Genomic DNA, 18,847 nt, shown 5'->3' with positions numbered 1-18,847 from the left:
GCCTGCCTGGGGCAGCTCATGTGCGCCTCTGAATTTCTTCCAGCACCTGCCCCAAATGTAAGGAGGCCACCCAATGCCTGGGCCCCTCTGAGTCTCTGCTCCTCTCTGGCTGTCTCTTTTTGTCTGTCTCTCACCTTCCTCTGGCATGGCCAGAACTTGGTCCTCAGGCCAGAAAAGGTGCCTCCTGGGTTTTACTAATGCCAGGAGTCACACAAATACTCCTATATATGCACACAGAGAGAGGGCCCTTGCATGATTAGAAATCCTCAGATACCAAAGAACAAAGTGCAGGACACAACAGAGATACTGTACACATTGAGACCCCCAAATGCAGAGAAATGCACACCAATGTACAGAGACACCCCTCACAGACACACTCACAGAAACAGACAAACTCACACTCCAAGAAATGCTAAGACACCCACGAAAGAAACATTTCAGACACACGCAGGACCCTGAACTCACATAGACACAGACACCCAGGAGCAGGTGGGTCCTGACTAAGGTGCACACAGCCTAACACACAGTATTCACACACCAGCTCCACAGAAAGAAAATTCCCCCAGAGGCCTCCAAGGCCCTGCTGGAAGGAAGGGGAAGAAAGTGCCTGCCAGGCTGGGGAATGCTAAGGCTCTCTAAAGTGAAAATCATTTCCCAAACTCCGTGGGAACAGCACTTCCATTCCCCCCTCTTAGGGAAACAGGGAAGTGGTTTAACTCGTTCTGCAAATCAGCTCCAGATCCACAAGAGCATCCTCCCCCTCGGTGGAGAGAGGCCAGACTCCCAGCGCTGCAGCCCAGTGAAGCTGACCTGCTCAGGCCCACCCCAGGCTACAGGGTGCTGGGCAAACTCATCAAGCTCGCACCTCTGCCCAGCCTCTGGTGGACACCCAGCCTGGCGACACACAGGAGGCACAGCAGGTGAAGAAAATGGGTCTGTGCACTCAGGGCCTGCACCATCTCGCCCGGCTGTGCCCTGACGATGCACGCCATTCCTTACCTTTCTTGATCACGGACTGGTCAAGGAGGCTCATTCCCGGCTCATCCATCGCCTGCAAATAGGAGACGGCGGCGGTGAGGGCGCATAAAGACCTAGTCGTCCATGGCTCCCCAAGCCCCTGCGACCCCAGGTCCCGGTCTGCTCCGCACGATGCTCACCACCTCCGCCTGGGGCGGCAACGGGCAGGCCCAGGAATCGCCAAGTCTAGGCACCGAGCTGTAGGCGTGAGTATCTCGCCGTGCGGTGCAAAAACGGAACTTTGAACCTTAAACCAGTAACTATTAGGCCTCTTTTCGCCCCAGGTGCGGGCTGCCCCACGGACGTCATACGTGGCTCAACGGCCCAGCGGAGAGAAAAGAAGTGATTCGGTTCCTGCCGAGGGTCGCCGCCATCAAGGCGGCGGACTCGGTGCCGGCGGACTTAGTGCCAGGCAGCCTTGGTGGCCAGGCACCGTCTAACCCAGGAGGTTGGACGCATCCTCCGAGTCACCAGTGAGAAGTGGCGAGCTGGGGGAAAAGTTGGGTTCCTGCATTTGCCACCTTCTGCTTCCAGACAAGGTACTAAACCACCGCGGCCAGTCCGGACCCATCCCGGACCCCTCGGGTCTCACCTGCAAGTCCTCCAGACCGGATGCCGCCGCCAGCCCGGGAAGGCCGAGCGGTGCGTCTGCGAGGCCGTGCGCGCTGTCCGCCAGGCCGTGCAGGAGCCGGGGCACGGCTGCGGCGTAGTCACGGCGCGGGTCAAGGCCCAGGGCGCGGGCAGGCGGTGCCAACAGGCCGGGTGGCTCCTCGTGGGCGCGGGCTGCGGCGCGGGGCGCGGCCCAGGCGGCCTGAGGAGGCTGCGGCTGCGCCAGGGGCGCCAGGCCGCCGTACGGGTCTCCTGCCAGGTGGGGAAAGGCTGCGGCGGCGTCGGGCGCCTGGCCGTAGGGCAGTGGTGGCTGCGGGTAGGGTGGCGGGAAGTAGGGCGGCTGGAAGTCGGCGGCAGCTGCGGCGGCCGGCGTGTGGCAGAGAGGGGGCGCCGGCCCGTAGGCCCCCTGCGGCAGAGACGACAGACGGGCCCCGCCAGCCGCTGCGCCCAGCCCGTCGGGGCGCTCCTGGGGAAGGAGATGGTGCGTTAGGTGACCCGCTGGAGCTGAAAGGACCCCAGCCCGAAAGGATCCTCCTCAGCTCGGAGGGTCCAGCTGCCGTCCCTCACGCTTCCTGGGGCCCGAGATTATTTCCTAGCCACCCGCGGGCGCAGGAGCCTCAGGCTGGGGACAGCGGTCACTTGCGCCTCGCGTTCTCAGTTGGCGGAGTCCCTGAGGCCCCCTCCCTCCGAGATTTCGTTGGCACGGGGCAGAAGGGTTGGAAAGTCCAGCATGGTTGGAAAGTACCCGAGTATGCCCGGGGCCGCGAGACTACTCACCATGGCGGAGTAGGTGTGCACCAGCATCGGTCGGTGAGCTTGGGGCGCGAGGCGTGGCGGCGGCAGAGCCCTGGCCCGACGGCAAGAGCTGCGGGCAGAGGCGGGGGAGCCGGCACAGCCCGCGGGGGTCGCGGTGCGGTAGCTTGGGTGCGACCCAGCGGCAATCCTAAGTGGGCGTGGGGTCCTCAGCAGTGGCTGTCCCCGGACGGGTCCATGGAGGCGGGACGGACGGGCACTGATCGCACTTAGAAAAGTCAGTCAACGGGTGCCCAGCTCCTGCCCTTCCTCCTCTGAGCGCAGCCTGCTCCATACACTCCAGTTATAGTGGCGGGGGCGCGCCGGGCCTCCGGGGGCGCGCATTAAAGAGACAAGCTATGGCAGTTCTCTCCCTTTTCCCCAGCGGCCACCGAAGGGGAGGCGGTGGCTTTGGAGGTGGGATCGGGTAGAGTGGGTAACGGGGCGTGAATTAGCCCACGTTGATGTGAGCCGCCTTCTAGGCTTGCAGCTCACAGCTGCAGTGAAACAGAAAGATTCGAGGCTGGGACGCAGAGGCCCTACATTTTCTCGGCTCTATCGCATCCTTTCCTTTAAGCAAAACACTATTCTTTGCTGGCCTCAGCTTCCTCTGTAAAATGGGTATCAATCCTTTCTCTAAGAACCTCAAGAGACTTTGGACGAGGTGGGCAATCATGAAGAAGTTAGTGAGCTGCAGACTCAAGCCTATCTGCTCATGTGCACATATGTGTCAGTGTGTGTGTGTGTGTGTGTGTGTAGGGGGGCTACCATCACAGTCTCTCCTGAATGCATCAAAATCCCTCTAAGGTGCCCACTTCACTCAGGCTTCCTGGGCTGAAAACTTCCAATGCCAAGCCAGGCTCTGAGACAGTTGAACACACAAGCTGGCCAGACAAAGTTGCCTGGGATGGGTTTTGAGTATGAGCTCCACCTGATCAGCGGCCAAGATGTTTCTGAAGCCACAGGGGCCTGGGCTGATTGAATGCGGGCTTGAGATACCCAGAGACTGTTGAGTGACTGTGTGTAACTGACTCACGGGGGTGCCGTGTGATTGTTACGCTAACATGCACAGGCTACATGTTTGTGTGTTACCATGGCAGGCACTCCCTGGCTGTCAGGCAAGTTCCAGTCTCTATAGTCACTCTCTCTTTTTTTTCTGCCCAAACCCAACCTTCCCCTCCTGAGAAGCAGAGACAGTGATTAAAGATGGACAAATGAGAGGGGAATGCTAAGGAGAATGGGAATTAAGAAAGAAGAAAGATGTTTCTGAAAGCAAGAAGATGTGTAGACCAGGGCAAAGTAGAAATAATCACAGCAGACTTATTACAGAATGTGCCAGCCTCTGTGCAAAGTGCTTCACGAATATTGGATTATTTAACCCTCACAGCAGCTCTATGAGAGAGATACCCATATCATCCCCATTTTCAGGGGAGGGGTGAGGTTAAATGGCTTGCCCAAGGTCAAGCAGCTAAGTTAAGTGGTCGAGCTGGGGTAATCAGCCCCTGGCCCCTCTCTGCTGAGAATCACTATTCTCTACTGCCTCAGACTCAGGGGCTTAGATTTAGTCCTGACTCCGATTGACTGTGTGATCCTAGCTATGTCCCGTTTCCTCTGTGATCTCAGTTTCTGCAACTTCCAAAACACCAATAAAAAAGTAGAGGAAGGCAGAGAGGACTAGTTGTTTTTTTAGGTTCCTTTCTAGTAAAGTAGTAAAAGAGATTAAGGTAAAATTATTGATATAGAAGAGGAGGTGATAGTGACACCATTAACTCATGGAATGTATGATCCCAAGTGGGTATCCCAGAAGATGCATGACAGGTCCAGAGCTCAGGGCTGGATGATCTCAGCCAGGGGAGCGATGGGGAAAGAAGGAGGCTAGAAGCCAAAGATTCATCATTAAGAACTTTCCGAAGTCTGGAACTGCCAGTGAGGATGGTGGATGAAGCAGAATTTGGAAGCTCTCTGCAACCTTCCTGCTCAAGACAGGTCAGAGATCAGGAGTGTGTTTGTGTGTATCTATATATGAGGGAGTCTGTGGCAACACCTCTTCCTCCCACCCTCAACCTCAGCCATAGGACATCAGAAGTCAAGCTCCAGGACAGGTGTCAGTGCATGAATAGAAGCTGGTGGACTCCTTTGGGAGAAGTCAAGGAGCAGTGAAGGAGATGATGCCCATGCCCCTGCTCTCTCCAGCAGCTTGGGAAGGCCAGAGTGACAGGATGCGCTGCCTGTCTATGGCTTCATTGGGTTTCCCCACTCTACTTCCTACAGCTTGTGATAGCCCCTTCTTGCCTCATTCTCCTACTGATCATTTCTCTTCTTTTCTGTCTCTCTTTTCACCTACATGCTTAATGTCAGTAATTCTTTCTCAGAGCAGAGAAGCTTCTGCTTTTTCTTCCTATCTACACTCTTTATGAGTGAGCTCATCCCCTCTTGTCTTTTTTTTTTTTTTTTTTTTTTTTGATACAGTCTCACTCTGTTGCCTGGGCTGGAGTGCAATGGGGTGATCTTGGCTCACTGCAGCATCCACCTCCCGGGTTCAAGCAATTCTCATGCCTCAGTTTTCTGATTAACTGGGATTACATGTGCACACCACCACACCCAGCTAATTTTTGTATTTTTAGTAGAGACGGGGGTTTCACCATATTGACCAGGCTGGTCTCGAACTCCTGACCTCAAGTGATCGCCTGCCTCAGCCTTCCACAGTGCTGGGATTACAGGCATGAGCCACCACGCCTCGCCCAAGTCTTTAATGACTAGCTGCCTGCTGTTATCTCCCAACTGTCTTATCTCTGGCCCGGATCTCTAGTGAGAGATCCAAACCCATAGACACAGCTGCCAGTTGCGTATTTTCTCCAGACATCTCATTGCAGCTCTCTGAAATTTTCCACGTCCATCACTGAACTCAGCATCTCCTCCATCCCAATCACCAACCCCAACCTGCTTCTCCTATGCTCTGTAGTTTCATAAATGACACCACCATCCTTCAAGTTCAAAACTTGCTAGTCATCCCAGAAGAGTCTGGGTCCTTTCCTTAACCCCCACAAGCTAATCCTTATGGAGTGTTGCCATTTCTAACCCTTAAACATACACCCTCAGAAGATATGTAGTGGAGAATTGAAGCGGGTATCCCAGAGGGCACATGGTACCCCTGTCCCAGCACCTTAAACTACCTTACTCTTACTCTTAGATTAATGGCTCTCAAATGGTCCCTTGAGCCCAGGAGTTTGAGACCAGCCTAGGCAACATAGCCAAAGTGTGGTTCCTGGACCAGCATCACCAACAATATCTGGGAGCTTGCTGGAAGTCCCAATACTTGGACCCCACTCATGACCTCCTGAGTCAGTAACTCTGGGGGTGGAGTCCAGCAACCTCTGTTATTAACAAGTCCTCGAGGTGGCTCAGAGGCACACTAAGGTTTAAGGACCACTATCTAGGCATTGCAACAACTCTCTAACTGGTCTCCTTACTTTATTCATACCTGTTCTGATCCATTTCCAATTCCATTCAGCAATAAGAGGGACAGGATCATGTTACCTCCCTACTGAAAACTTTCCTAGGGTTCACCATGACCCATCTTCAGGAAAAAAAAAAAAGTCCGAACATTCTAATGAGCATTCCAGACTCTGCAGTTGCGACCAATGTTCTTTTCCTCTTTCGGGAACTGCTTCACAAGATTAAAAGAGAAACAGAAAATGTGTCTAGCACTGTGCTCGGTACATGACAGGTAATCAATGAATGCTTATTAAATACTGTAAGTGGTAAATCAATAGATGATGTTGTGAATCCATTGGCCTCTTAAGTGATCCTTTTGGAAGGCTCTCTGTGAACATGACCCTGGGTAGCTATACACAGAACCTGGGTGTAATCTGAAGAGATCATCTGATAAATGAATGATTATGATTATGGCTACTGGGGAGAGGGATACTCTTCATGGTCTGCTACTGCTTTGAGGCTCCCTAAAACATCAGAGTCCCTTGGTTTCAGACTCTGTGGACCACTTCTTTCAGCGCCAAGGGACTCCTCACTTTCTGAGGCATGGAGGTAGAGATTTCTGGTTGTCTGCTCCCTGGGACACATGCACACATGTGGAGGCCCTGGGGTGCATTGGGGTACACATGCAGACGGCCTTGGGAACACGGGGCATACAACATGCACAGAGACATTCATGGGAAACACAAGTACACATAGAGGCAGAGGACACATATTGACAAGTACCCATAGGAACATAGGGGTGCATGCTCAAACATACGTGGACTCCCATTTGTCATACTTGGCATATTGCTCTTCTCCCAGGCTCCCTCTCTTTTCAAAAAGTGACCTTGCATTTGGATTTTATGTTAAGAAAAAACTCCGATCTGCCTCCTTTATTGTTGTTGAGACAGCCACCCTTGTTCTCCCAGCCTTTGACCACCTCTTGCTCCAGGTCAGGCTGTTTGCAGGGTGGGGAAATCTGGCACAAGGAGGTGCCAAGGCGCCATCTCGTGGTTATATCTCACAACTGCAGCTCAGATCTCCCTTTTCCCCACTCCGCTGAAATACCCAAGAGCAAGCCAGAACACTCCGACCATATCTCATTTAAACACAGAATTCTGTCTGCCTTGTATTAGGAAACTTTGCAGGGTTTGCGTTCTCCACTATGGGAGGGAGAGCACCTTGACAGCAGGGACCATGGGTGGCTGTCACTTCCTTTGGGGCCTTTCCCTTCTCTTTTCACATCCCCAGATGATCTCAGTCCCTCCTATGACTTTAGGGACCCTCTCTACTGACAATTCCCAAATCTGTCACTAGCCCAGACTCTCTCTGAGCTCCAGACCATAAAAAGCAACTACCCCTTGGCTATTCCATGAGCAGCGCAAATTCACCATTTCCCCAGCTGAGTTGTGTATGGTATGCACAAATCTGTCTGTTCCAGTGTTCCCAGTGACAGTGAATGCCCCACTATCCACTCAGTGGCTCCCACATCAAGAATCTGGGAGTCATCCTTGGTTCTACCCACCCTTTTCTTTATCCCTCTTCACTTTCAATTAATCACCAAGTCCTATTAACTACTACCTATATCTTCTCCATCCTCATTGCCATTGGCTTAGTTTGGACTTAGCACCTCCCCTTTCAGCTCCCTGGCTCAGCCATTCCTCTCGCAGTGCAACATCTTCCCAAAATGCAAACGGGATCACATTCAATCTGCTAAAACATCTGCAGTCTGGCCGGGCATGGTGGCTCATGCCTACAATCTTGCACTTTGGGAGGCTGAGGGAGGAGGATTGCTTGTGGCCACGTTTTGAGATCAGGGTGGGAGGCAGAGTAAGACCCTGTTTCTATTAAAAAACCGAAACCAAAACCAAACTGCCTCAGCATGATTCCATGTGTAAGCTTCTGAGCACAGCACAGTGGGATCTGGTCCACGCCTGCTGGTTCATCCTCATCTTCTACCGCTCCCCACGTCATACGCTATACACTGTGGAATGAGAAACTACTGGCAGTTCTCAAGCTTGCATGCCTTCATACCTGCTGTTCCTTTTCGTGTCTGCCTGGCAAGCCCTTCCTCACCCTGAAGTCTCAGAGCACATACTTTCTGTAAGTTTTCCTGTAAATGTTCTGCCCGTCATGCTCTCATGCTCCAGGCACAGTGTTTGGACCTACGTAGAAGCCACTGCTTACACCTTCCCTCCCCGCCCCTGCCCCTGAGACAGGATACCACCCTATCTTCGAGGCTGGAATGCAGTGGTGTGATCAAAGCTCAATATAACCTCAAACCCCTGGACTCAAGAGATCTTCTGGCCTCAGTCTCTGGAGTGGCAGGGACTATAGGCATGAGGCAGCATGCTCAGCTGATTGTTTTTGTTTTGTAGAGATGGGGGTCTCACTGTGTTGCCCAGGCTGATCTTGATCAATGATCCTTCCACCTCAGCTTCCCAAAGTATTGGGATTACAGGCATTAGCCACCACACCCAGCCTCTATGTCTTTTCATATTTACCCCAGAGAATCCATACTAAGAAGATGGCTTTCAGTACATCCAGTAAATAAATATTCTTCTCTATGCATAGCCAACCACAGGTAGGCACATAGGATATGCTCAGCACATGCTTATAGGTTTGAAGGCCTAGGTAGAGGAGTTTGCAGAGGGCCTGGGGCCCATCTGGCTCCAACCTCACAGCCTTGGCTCAGGACTGGTGAGGCAGTGGGTGCTTGGCTCATCTCCTGCTGAAGCTCTGAGGCCCTCTGCCTTCTCACTTAGCATAGATCAGCAGCTGGTAACCTGAAAGCTACATTTGGCCTGCATGTTTTGTTGGGTCAGTAGTTACTTAATTAAAGATTGTTACTGACATTCAGAAGTTGGGTTTCACATAAAAATCAGGATTCCTGACTTAACAACTGGATATGGCAGTGCCACTTGGCAGCAACCCAGTAACATAGAGGAGGGTGCAGGGCTTCGTCTGTACTTAACAGCACCAGAGCCCCCACGAGGCCCGACCCTGTCAACATGAGTTTGGCAACCTGCCGTACAAGTGAAAGCTGTGGGCTGGGGCGTCGGACGGCCTGCGTCAGTCCTGGCTCTGGCACCAACTAGCTGCAACACCTTCAGCAAAGCACTTATCCATGCCGAAGTTGCTCTGGAAAATCAGAACCCTTCAGAGGATTCTTGGAAGGGCTGAATGAGGTAAGACTCGTGATGTGTTTAGCAGGGCGTGTGTTCAGTACCTGGCAGCTGTGCTGTCAACTGATGGAGCCTGGAGGAGAGAGAGAGCAGGTGCAGGGTAGACCACGCAGGAGGCTTCTCGTCACCAATGAACATTTATTGAGTGTCCACATGTGCACAGCTTTGAACTTGGTGATCACAGAACGCACTGGGGGAGGGCAGGGGGCAGGGAAGCAAGGGATCAGGTATGTGCGTGGGGGTCCCCCTGGGTTCATAAGAAAGGTAGTCCCTGCTGGAGCCGCCAGTCGCGTCTCTCTGCAGAGAGGAGTCATAGCAGGGATGGGAGTTAAAGCCAGGCACCACGATGGCAGTGGGGTGCAATCACTGGGGAAACATGCGGATTCTGGGGAAGTGTCCCTCCTGTTCCTGGCTGTAGCCAGGCCAGATGACACCAAGGGGACAGGAATCAGATGCTCAGGTGTCCAAGCAGGGATAAGGAGGACAGGCAAAAGAAATAACCCCCTAACCCCCATCATCACTCTGCTGCAACATGACACAAAGGTTTAAAGATCTGGGCCCAGGGACTTCTGGATCCCTTCAAGCAAGCTCAGGTGGAAGGAGGTTTCCCCACCGCCCACCAGGCCTGTTTGCCCCAGGTTGCCCTAAGATGGGGGCAGTTCAGACCCTGGGTCACTTAAGTTGATAGGAAGAACTGCGATGTCAATGGCCTAAGCCTGCTCTCTGCCCAAGGGAGTCAAGGGCAAGAGCCAGAGGGCCAATTTTAAAGGACGTGGACCTGGGGGGCCAGAGGAGGCACCACAGCCAAGGGGAGCCCACGCCCTGGCCGGCAGGGCACATGGGCTGAGGCAGTCTGCTCCTGCCAGCCCTGTCCTACCTTGGAGCCTCCCTTCTGTGGGGGAGCCAGACATCGGGCACAATGATACCTAGTGCCCCCCTCCCTGGGGGCTGCTCCAACCTTCCCCGGCCTGGCGGGGACAACCACGTTGATTTCCAAGCCGATCCCTGCCCCCGTGGGGGCCTGAGGGGCGGAACGCAGTTCCTTACACTTGAGGGGTGGGCACCATGCCCTTGCCCTCAGAAAAGCCAGAAAGCTGGGGTGTTTTGGGGGGGAAGTCTGGGGAGGGGGTTCTAGTTTGGGGGCTTCAGGGAAGATGCCTCCTCCCTCCTTCCCTCGCTGCCCGCCCCCGGGTCTGTCCCCGGTGGACACCCCTCAGGGCTCTGACAGGCACTGCTCCAAGGCGGCCATGCGGTAGTGGCTGGCCGTCTCCTCGCCCGCCTGCAGCCTCATGGCCTCCCGGCACAGCCGATTGGCCCGCGCCAACTCCACCAGGACACCCTGATAGGCGGCCACCATCTCGGGCTTGACAGAGTTGGGGCTGACGCTGCCTAGCAGCTGGAGCAGCTCCTGCGGCCAGCGGGAGCGCAGGGCAGCGGGGGCCAGCCAGGGCAGCAGCGGCACACAGCCAGTGAAGGCCTGCATGCCCAGGAACCAGAGTTCCTGCAGGTCGGCCCAGATGCCCTCGTACTCAGGGGACAGGGCTAGCACTGCCTGGTCTGAGCCCGGGGTGGCCCGTGCCACATGGGATTGCGATAGGAAGAGGATGGCGGCTGCGAAGAACCCTCGAGATGCTGGTGTTCCCTGAAGAGCTGTAAGGCATGGAGGGAACGGGGCATGAACCAGACAGGCCAGCTGCTGTGCTCGACCCTTCCCGAGCCCTCTGTGTGGACACACGCAGGAGCCAGGGCACAGCCTGGAATCATACTGCATGTGTTCAAACCCTACCTCTAATGCTTACTGTGTGACCTTAGGTAATTAACCTTTCTGAGTCTGTTCCTCCACTCGTAAAATGGGACCAATAGTGCTCATCTTAGAAATTTCTTGTGAGAATTAAATGTGATCATCTTGGTAGACTCAAGCACCAAGACCTCTACTGGCACAGGAGGTGGGGGTGAACCAGAGTCAGATGTGAGAACCTCAGGGTTCTGCACACACAGGTCCAACACAGGCCAAGGGGGCTGCATCAGTTTGATCCTTGGGCCAGAAGAGGGCGCCAGAGAGGAACATGAGCAAGTGACCCGGCTTTGCTTACCCGCCACACAGGGGGTGACCCTCACACTGCAGGTGCTCTCCAGGAGGCTGACAGCCTAACCTGGTGGTATTTGTGGGTGAGCCAGAACTGGGACCGTGACACTGGGGGCTGTGGAGATGCAGCCCGGGACTGAGTGCAGAGTGGGCTCCTGGTGCTCAGGGACGAGTGCCCCTTCCCATGGCTGGGGACCCCGCTGGGATCCCCACACAAGGAACACAGAGGCAGTGGAGGGTACGGGTCCGTTACGCCCTGTTCCCAGGCATCTGCTCAGCTCCTACAACCTGACAGATGGGGCACAAGGAACAGGCAGGGACAGAGGGACCCAAGCAGACACCCACAGCCAAAGTGGGAGACACACAGGGCTGCTGGGGCTGGAGGGGAAGTCCCTTCCCCTGAAAACAGCCAGAGTGAGGCAGAGCTAGGGAGAAGGTGTGCATAAAAGGACACCAAGTGCTGAAGCCTGTCACTGACGGGGGTGGGGTGCCGAGCAGAGCACAGAAAAACATCAATGGAAGGAAGTCAGGTTTCTGACTCAAGGCCTGGGTGGGGGCGGCTCCACCTTGAAAACACTGGATTCAGATTCCTGAGGCTGCCAGGGATTCCAGGTGCCTATGCCTGTGCCTGTGAGCAGGCCTGTGCTTAACACCCACCAGACCTTGCCTTAAAAGTCTTTAGAAGAAAGAGAATGTTAGCATTTTGGGAAGAAAGGTGGGGGTGGGGGATGGAGATACACTGCAAAGATTTCCTCATGATTAGAAAATTCTGCAAAACCATCTTCTGAAAATGGTGACTTTTGCCCCAAACACAGGAGGTCCACCCAGGTGTTCTGCCCTCACCCGTTAGGACTGGGTACCCAGGTCTTACCTGGAGAGGTGCTAAGGAGCCGGGCCATGAGGAGACCCAGGGTGGCCACATTAGCAGCCAGAAGCAGCCTTCCCTGTTGCTGCACTAGTGCGGGTAGCGACGTCATCAGGGTGTTCATAAGAGATGTGAAGCAGGCGTCACGCCTGGAGAAGAAAGAGAGGAAGGATGAAGGTAGGTGGGGGTCTAGCAGAGCCAAATCAAGCCCCTGGCAAGAAATTAGGCAGCAGGGTGAAGAATTAACTTTGGGCCCCAAACATAGCAACTGGGGGGCAGAGATTGGAGCAGGTAGACATGCTGAGAGTACCTGGGGGTTCCAGATATGTCAAATCCTCATGTGGAGCTAGTTGTATCTACTCTGAGACCCCCATGCTACCACTAACAGAAATCCATAGACATGGAGGGCAAAGTAGGAGACTGGGAATTGAGGCAACTGGGCAGCCCCCTTTGCCTCCTCCGGCCTCCTCCCCCACCATCTCTCCCGAGCCCCTCACTTGATCAGCCCCGGTGCGGTGACCACAAGGTTGAGGAAGATGTGGCAGCAGGTCTGCAGGCCAATCTCCACGCTGTCGGGCAGCACTGAGGTGTCGTGGCCCGGGGATGTGAGCTCCCACTGCTGCAGGAAATACTTGCACAGAAGCGAGGGGGCCCCTTCCTTGATCAGGATCTCCCGGGGCCCATCTTCCACGGTCAGGTGGCACCAGCCGGGCAGGAGGAGCCTGGGGATGTGGAAGGGACAGATGTGGGTGGGGTTGGGAGAGATGAAGGCACACAGATTCCCTTTTTAGGGCACCTTGCCTCAGAGAAATGGAAGTAGGGGAGAAGGACACATCCTCACAGGTACTACAGAAAAAGTACAAGCTTCGGAGTCGCACAACCCAGGACAAAACTTGGGCTCTGCCACAAGGTGTGACTATGGGCAAATGACTTTAATCTCTATGAGCCTCAGTTTCCTCATCTTTCATATGTGAACAAGACTTATGTTAGATTTACCACGTGGACCAAATGAGATCGTTTTGGTAAAGGGTATAGCAAAATACCTGGCTCGCAGTAGGTGCTCAATAAGTATAAGTTCGCTTTTAACTGAGAAATCTGGGGTTGGCAAGTGACACTTGGCAGCCGAGGAGTCCTGTGGGAACAAGCCCCCCAAAACAAACAGAAATAACCCTAAGGGAAATCTCATGGCCCAATCAGGAAGCCTGGCACAGCCCAGTTTGTAGGGAGGGATGTCCTTGTGTTACGCTTTTCTGTAGAATGATCTAGCTGGACAGACTATAATTACAGACTCACCGGAGAGCATCTCCTGGCCAGGTGGGCCCTGGGGTGGTGGGAGAGATGGCCAGGTTGGCCACCTGCTGGGTAAGGTCATTGGCCTCCTCGGCCTCCTCGTAGAGGGTCTTGGCATAGCGGACGAGGAAGGGCAGCAGCTGGCACACCTCCTTACGCAAGGATGAGGTCTCCTCGGCCAGCCAGGCACCCAGGATCCGCACGGAGGCAAACACAAAGGGCTCCTTCTGCTTCTCTGACCCCACCTGTTGCCACAGAACCCCCTTGAGATGGAGCAGGACCAGAGACCCTCCCCTGCCTCGCCAGAGGCCAGCCAGCTAGAAATAATACAACTAGAAGGGAATTCTGGCCTGTGAGCCTTTCAAAGGCAGGCCCCAACCCTTATTCTGTCCCATGAAGCCAGCACCCAACACATGGTAGGGACAATTATGAGGGCCTGGCACAGAGTGAGTGGGGCCCTCTATGCAAGTCAGCTAAGTGGACTGGGCCTGAGTGAACTGAGTGACATCCGCCTGTACTCGCTGAGGCTCCAGTTACATCTCCCTATCTCCCTAACTCTAAAGTGTCTCAAGGCTAGAAGGAAATTCACAGGTCAAAAGCTAAGTCGCATGCCCTTTACAGCAGCTCTGACCTGGGGCGGGAGGGCAGGTTCCCGGCTACCGTGTACATGAGGGGACGCTCTCTTTTGGGCTAAATCAGAAAAAAGACATGAGCTTAGCACAGTGCAAGGAATATACGGCTGGTGAGCTCAGCAGCTGGAGCAGGCCATTAAAGAGACCAGAGTTGCGACTGAATCCCTGTCGGACAGGACAGCTGGCCTTTCAGGTGGGAAGGCAGGAGGGGATAGAGGGGAGGCAGACAAACTGATCTAGCTGGACCTCTCCAGAGGCCTGAAACCAGGCAGCTCTGCTTCTCTTCCTTGCGCCACTAGAAGTTTGGGTGTATGCGCATACAAAATAATGCTGTGGAGTGAGCAGAACAGGCTGCTTCAATTTTGTGTGCATGTGTTGGGGAGAGGTGTGTGGCGTGTAGTGTATGTGTACTGGGGGGAGCGTTTGAGTGGGAGGTTACTGTGTTGTGTGTGTGTACTGTGATGTGAGTGCACATATGGTGTGTGGTATGGTGCTTGTGTGGAGGGAGGGAGAGAGAGGGAGGTTGGGCCGCACGCTACTCCCTGGAGTGCTGGCTACAGTATCAGCTTGTGTGGACATGCAGCTTCACTGTCTCCCCATGGTTCCCCTCCCACTTGCCTCCCAGCCCCAGCACTGGCTCCCCCCATGCTGGGCCCTCTCTGTGGGTCACTGCACACTCACCTGTAGCAGGTAGTGGATGACAGCCCCTATGGCCTCCTTCATGACGCTCACAAGTTGCACCTTCTGTGGCTCCTTGAGCAGTGACTGCTCACAGCGAGTGCATTCCTGGATCCCCAACTCCATGAGGGCATAGCAAGCGGTCACCACATCCTCTTTCACCTCTGTGCCTGTCTCCTCCAGTGCCAGCCGCACTTCCACGCACGCCAGATTCACCAGCAGGGCCAGGAACTTGCTCCCAGAGCTGCCCGCCGGGATCCAGTCGGAGCCGCAGGCGTGTGCCAGGCGGGCTGCCAGCTTCAGTGCAGGGTTGCGCTGCCAGGAGCTCAGCTTGCTTCCCAGGATGCGTGCCAGCCCAGCCTGCAGATCCCGGTAGCATTCAGGGGGCACAGTTGTCGGGGGCAAAAAGAGGGGCAGCAGCTGGCAGAGCTCAAACTTGCTGGCATCCTCAGCTTTCTGGAAATCCTCACTGAGGCCCCGCAACACGGCCAGCAGGTCGGGCTCTGCCTCCTTCCAGCACTGTGTCTCGGCAGCAGCCAGGAGCCCCACCAGGAGTGCCAGGGCCTGGTCAAAGCCATAGCCATGCCCCAGGTATGCCTGGCATAGGGCAGACACGGTGCCACCAGCAATGAGGTGCCGAGGCCCTCTGGGTGTGCCTGCTACCGCTGTCAGGCACTGGTAGGTGTCGTCAATCATGGAACGGCGGGCAGCATCGTCCGGGTCCCCTCGGGCTGTGAGGAAGGTACTAAGAATGGGAATCTTGTTCAGGACTTGGGGATGGACGGCCAGTTCGGGGTCACTGCAGAAGCAGGCCAGCAGGGCCACGCCTAAAGCCCGGAGGACATGGTCAGGGCAGCCATCTGGTGCCTCCTTGGTGGTCAGGAGACGATTGGGGAAGGTGAAACCGACAGCATCGAAGATCCGCCGCCGAGTTTTGGCATCTATGTCACCTGCTTTCACTGCCTTGGTCACCTATAAGGGGTATGTGCTATCATCAGGATGAAAAGAAGAAGTGGCAAAGACTGTCCCTTTCCTGCACCCTGGGGCACTGAGGACTAGCAGGATGAGGTTATGCAACAGGACTCATCCGGGGTCATTTCATCCAGCTCCCTTTTTCTCCTTAGACACAGATAAGTGTGACCTCTGGGATCCCTCTCATCTGTGACTATCCCATGGAAGTGAGGTCTGGTCTTCCTCAACCATTCATTTGAGCATTTCAACACCTGGCCTGATGAAAAGTTCTTCCTGATGTCTAAATGCCCGCAACATGGGATGGAAGGGGCTTAGAACTCAGTGTTTGAGATCCCCCAAGGATTTAGGGTCCTTCCTTAATTGCTCCCTCCAGAGAAGTCCCTGATCCATTTCTGCCACCTTCTCAGGGGAAATGGCTCCTGTGTCTCGCCGCTCCGCCTGTCAAAACATTTCCCCTTACATTTCACCTAAACACCTCCTCTGCTGCAGTGTGAGCCCTTGACTCCAGAGCCTTCTCCTTGTTGCCATGGCAAACAAGCAGCGGCTGTACTCCCTCCTCCCTTCACCCCCCACACACCAACCCCCCCTTCCTAGCACTGCAGCTCCTGCTCTGCTGTCCCCAGCTTGGGTTCTTCCAATGAGGCTAAGCCCTGAACCAGCTCCCTTCCCTTAACCTACCTACTGCCATCCTGACCCTCCCCAGGACCCTTCCCCAGCCTCTTCCAGCCCTGCTACTCTCTTCAGGCCCGGAACAATCATCCCCAGCCCTCAAGTACTCTGCACTAGTTACTACCTGCTGCTGTTACCCTATGAGTCAGCTCCCATCTGCTCTGGGACGCCCCAGAAAACAGACCCAGGCAGCCTCCTCCAAGGCCCCTACTGCCACAGCCTTATTCAGTCCCACTCTCCCCTTTGCCCCCATTCTCAGGGGAGCAAAAAAGAGCACAAAGGTAGGGGTCTTGGTCTTCTTTGGTGCCAACACGCTTGCTGGCACTACCAACGTATCCTTGGGGACTCACTGACCCCATTCCTTGGAGGCCCAACCACCCAGCCCTTCCCACCTCCCAATTCTCAGCCAGTTCCTTACTAGCAGCAGGGCTGCAAACTGCTCGCTGTCATTCTTGGCCTCACGGAGGGCTCCCAGGTAGCGCTCCAGGGTGGGGTTTCGGCCCTCTGCCTGGTTCAGAGCTGGCTCGCAATCCGAGGCCATGATGCCCGCCTTGCCCAACTGTGAACACAAGAGGGACTGAGCATCCCTCTGCAGAGGAGGGACGGGGGTGGGGTGGGGGTGAGAGTGGAGGATGGAGGAAGGGAGGGATTAGCACACAGGGAGGGGAGCAGAGGATCTGGAGGGGTGGGCTCCTGGGACTGACCTCCCCTGGGGAAGTCCCTTTAAGGGGCTGGATCTGCAAATCCTTAGGGATGAAGAAGGGACCCTGGTCCAAGGTCACCTCCAGAAAGCGGGAAAGAAGGACCATGCATGCTGCTGCTCAGCTGGACAGCTTTCCTCACCAGTCTCCTGGGGGTGGGCGGGGGCTGGCCCCACTGCTCAGCTGTCCCCCTGGCACCAGAGGCTGGCTTTTATCTCCCTCCACAGGGACACAGAGGAAGTGAGTGGTGAGGACAGACAGGGAGGAATGGAGACATACATGGGTGAAGTTCGATTATCCGGACTCAGGCTGACATGGGAGAAAAGGACACCCTAGGCTTCCTTTCCCCTCTCTTCTTCAGAGGCAGAGATAAGCTTCAGGAGAAGTGAGAATACAAGGTGCTCACCAAGGAAGGTTTGGAGGCCCCTCTGGGGACCCCACCCCTCCAGCCAGGGCTCTCAGTCGCCCCCGCAGGCTCCTTGCCTCCTCTCCTTTCCCTCCCTCGGGTAGAGGCTGCAGCAGCAGCGGCAGCAGCGGCAGCAGCAGAATTAACCCCTTGCGCTCCCTCTTCTCGCCCTCCCCGTCCCGCTACAAGCCTGTGGATGCCGGCAGGGGCTGGAGAAGCAAGAGGGGGTCCCGGATAGTTTCCAGGACAACGAAGAATCCAAAAGCCGGATAATCGAAGCAGGGCTGCTGAGATGGGGAGATGAGAAGGGGAGGAGGGTTCCTGGCGGTCACCACCTGTCCCGCCGCCGCCAGGTCACAACACGACATTGATGAAGTCACGACAGGGCGGCGATGAGATCACACTTCACGATGGCGCGGTGATGTCACGGAGAGATCACGTCAAAATCACGACATGGGAGACAGCCCCCAAAGATGACAGGGCAAATTTTAAAAAAAGATATATATTGAAAAGGGCTGTGACAAAATGGAGTCTCGACAGGGCACGATGGTGTCGCGATATGGTGCGATGGAGTCGCGATAGGGTCCCCGGGGTGTGTCGGCATCGATCAGCGCCGGCTCGGAGAGGCCCCGGCTGGGATGCAGGGGAGGGCCTGAAGGGGGCTGAGCTCACCAGGCTGCGGCCCCGAGCGGCGAAGTCTTCTACCAGCGCGATGCTCCGGGAGCCTCGGGCCGCTGCTCACGCCGCGTTGCCCACTCCTGGCTCCAGCCTGCTGCAGCTCCACCCCCACCCCCGCACCGCTCTCGACCAATCCGCGGCTGCTTCACTCGGGGCTCTGGCCAATGGCAAGTCAGGGCGCTAAGCCGTAGGGGGTGCCGCCGTTGCCGCCATCTTGCTTGTGGGTATTGCCCGCGTCTGGGGCCTGAGGCTCACGCGAAGGAGGCAAGGTGCAGACTGCCTCTGGAGAGCGGGCGGCGAGAGGCTGGGGGCCCAGATTCCTTCGCTTGTGCGTAGTTCTACCCGCCGGAGCACTGCCCCACATCCCCCTTGGGCTCGTGGCCGGCATTGCGCTTCCCGGGGGAGGGGCGGGAGGGCTTGGTTAGCATGGAGAGTGTGTTTCCGGGTCGGTCCCTGGGAGGTGGGAGGAGGCGGCGTTTCCGGCCGCCGTCGCTGTCCAGGGAGGCTGAGGCGAGAGGTAGCTGTCCGGGTGGGGAGCCCGCACTACCGTCTTCCTCTTCCTCCTCCGGGTGAGGGGAACGAAGGTTGGGGTCCCCGAGCCCATGGACCAGGAGGAGGCGGAGGCCGCCGAGAGCCGGGGCCCCGCTATGTGGCCCTGAGCCCCGGTAGGTGGCCGGGGGCGGCTGGCTGCCAGGCCGAGGACCTTGGGCTCAGGGGAGGGGCAAGCGGGACGGGCGATGCCAGCGGGTGCGCTGGCCGGATGTTGGGTCCGGAGGTGGCGTCCCAGGCTCTG

At 55.9% G+C, this 18,847-nt stretch overlaps 3 protein-coding genes across 12 annotated transcripts in view; 1 reads left to right on the top strand and 2 right to left on the bottom strand.

The window, feature by feature from the left end:
* Nucleotides 1–9,391, bottom strand: part of TFAP2E (transcription factor AP-2 epsilon) — a 28,753-nt gene extending 19,362 nt beyond the window's left edge. The window contains exons 1-4 of the mRNA XM_032247586.1: nucleotides 9,206–9,391; nucleotides 2,404–2,569; nucleotides 1,610–2,160; nucleotides 1,000–1,051 (exon numbers count right to left, since the gene is read on the bottom strand). Coding sequence (XP_032103477.1) covers nucleotides 1,000–1,051; nucleotides 1,610–2,160; nucleotides 2,404–2,569; nucleotides 9,206–9,391 — 955 coding nt within the window. The remainder of the gene's footprint in view (nucleotides 1–999; nucleotides 1,052–1,609; nucleotides 2,161–2,403; nucleotides 2,570–9,205) is intronic.
* Nucleotides 9,196–18,227, bottom strand: NCDN (neurochondrin). Of its 3 annotated transcripts, none has more exons than XM_032246913.1 (7): nucleotides 17,712–18,227; nucleotides 16,688–16,828; nucleotides 14,632–15,600; nucleotides 13,322–13,563; nucleotides 12,526–12,750; nucleotides 12,035–12,177; nucleotides 9,196–10,727 (listed from the first exon to the last, which is right to left on the bottom strand). In XM_032246913.1, exons 1-7 carry the CDS (start codon nucleotides 17,742–17,744, stop codon nucleotides 10,291–10,293), a joined length of 2,190 nt encoding a protein of 729 aa, XP_032102804.1. In that variant the 5' UTR covers nucleotides 17,745–18,227; the 3' UTR covers nucleotides 9,196–10,290. The 3 variants fall into 3 exon arrangements, with proteins under 3 accessions (XP_032102804.1, XP_032102805.1, XP_032102803.1); XM_032246914.1 differs by having other exon boundaries at nucleotides 18,049–18,147; XM_032246912.1 differs by lacking the exon at nucleotides 17,712–18,227 and adding an exon at nucleotides 16,974–17,344.
* A 48-nt stretch (nucleotides 18,228–18,275) lies between these two features.
* KIAA0319L (KIAA0319 like) overlaps nucleotides 18,276–18,847 on the top strand; it is a 126,294-nt gene continuing 125,722 nt past the window's right edge. For 3 of the 8 annotated variants that reach the window (XM_032246908.1, XM_032246909.1, XM_032246911.1), the window contains exon 1: nucleotides 18,586–18,719. The gene's annotated coding sequence lies outside the window, so the exon portion shown is untranslated. Of the gene's footprint in view, nucleotides 18,383–18,499; nucleotides 18,720–18,847 lie in introns of those variants that run through there. The other 5 variants (XR_004259442.1, XM_032246907.1, XM_032246905.1 and 2 more) reach the window with 4 other exon arrangements.

The sequence above is a fragment of the Sapajus apella genome, unplaced genomic scaffold, assembly GCF_009761245.1.
Source record: "Sapajus apella isolate SASKATOON/1434 unplaced genomic scaffold, GSC_monkey_1.0 scaffold62, whole genome shotgun sequence".
In the NCBI taxonomy this organism is placed as follows: domain Eukaryota; kingdom Metazoa; phylum Chordata; class Mammalia; order Primates; family Cebidae; genus Sapajus; species Sapajus apella.
Note: the sequence above shows the minus strand (reverse complement) of the source record. Positions and strands in the feature narration are given on the sequence as shown.

Bases quoted from the DNA above. Each gene is read 5' to 3' on its own strand.
- NCDN (XM_032246912.1), bottom strand. From the start codon at position 17,078: ATGGTCCTTCTTTCCCGCTTTCTGGAGGTGACCTTGGACCAGGGTCCC. The intron at 12,178-12,525 runs GTGAGGGGCTCG...TTTCTTCTCCAG, and splicing joins ACCGCACCGGGGCTGATCAA to GCGTGACGCCTGCTTCACAT. The intron at 10,728-12,034 runs GTAAGACCTGGG...CATGCCTTACAG, and splicing joins GCTCCTTAGCACCTCTCCAG to CTCTTCAGGGAACACCAGCA.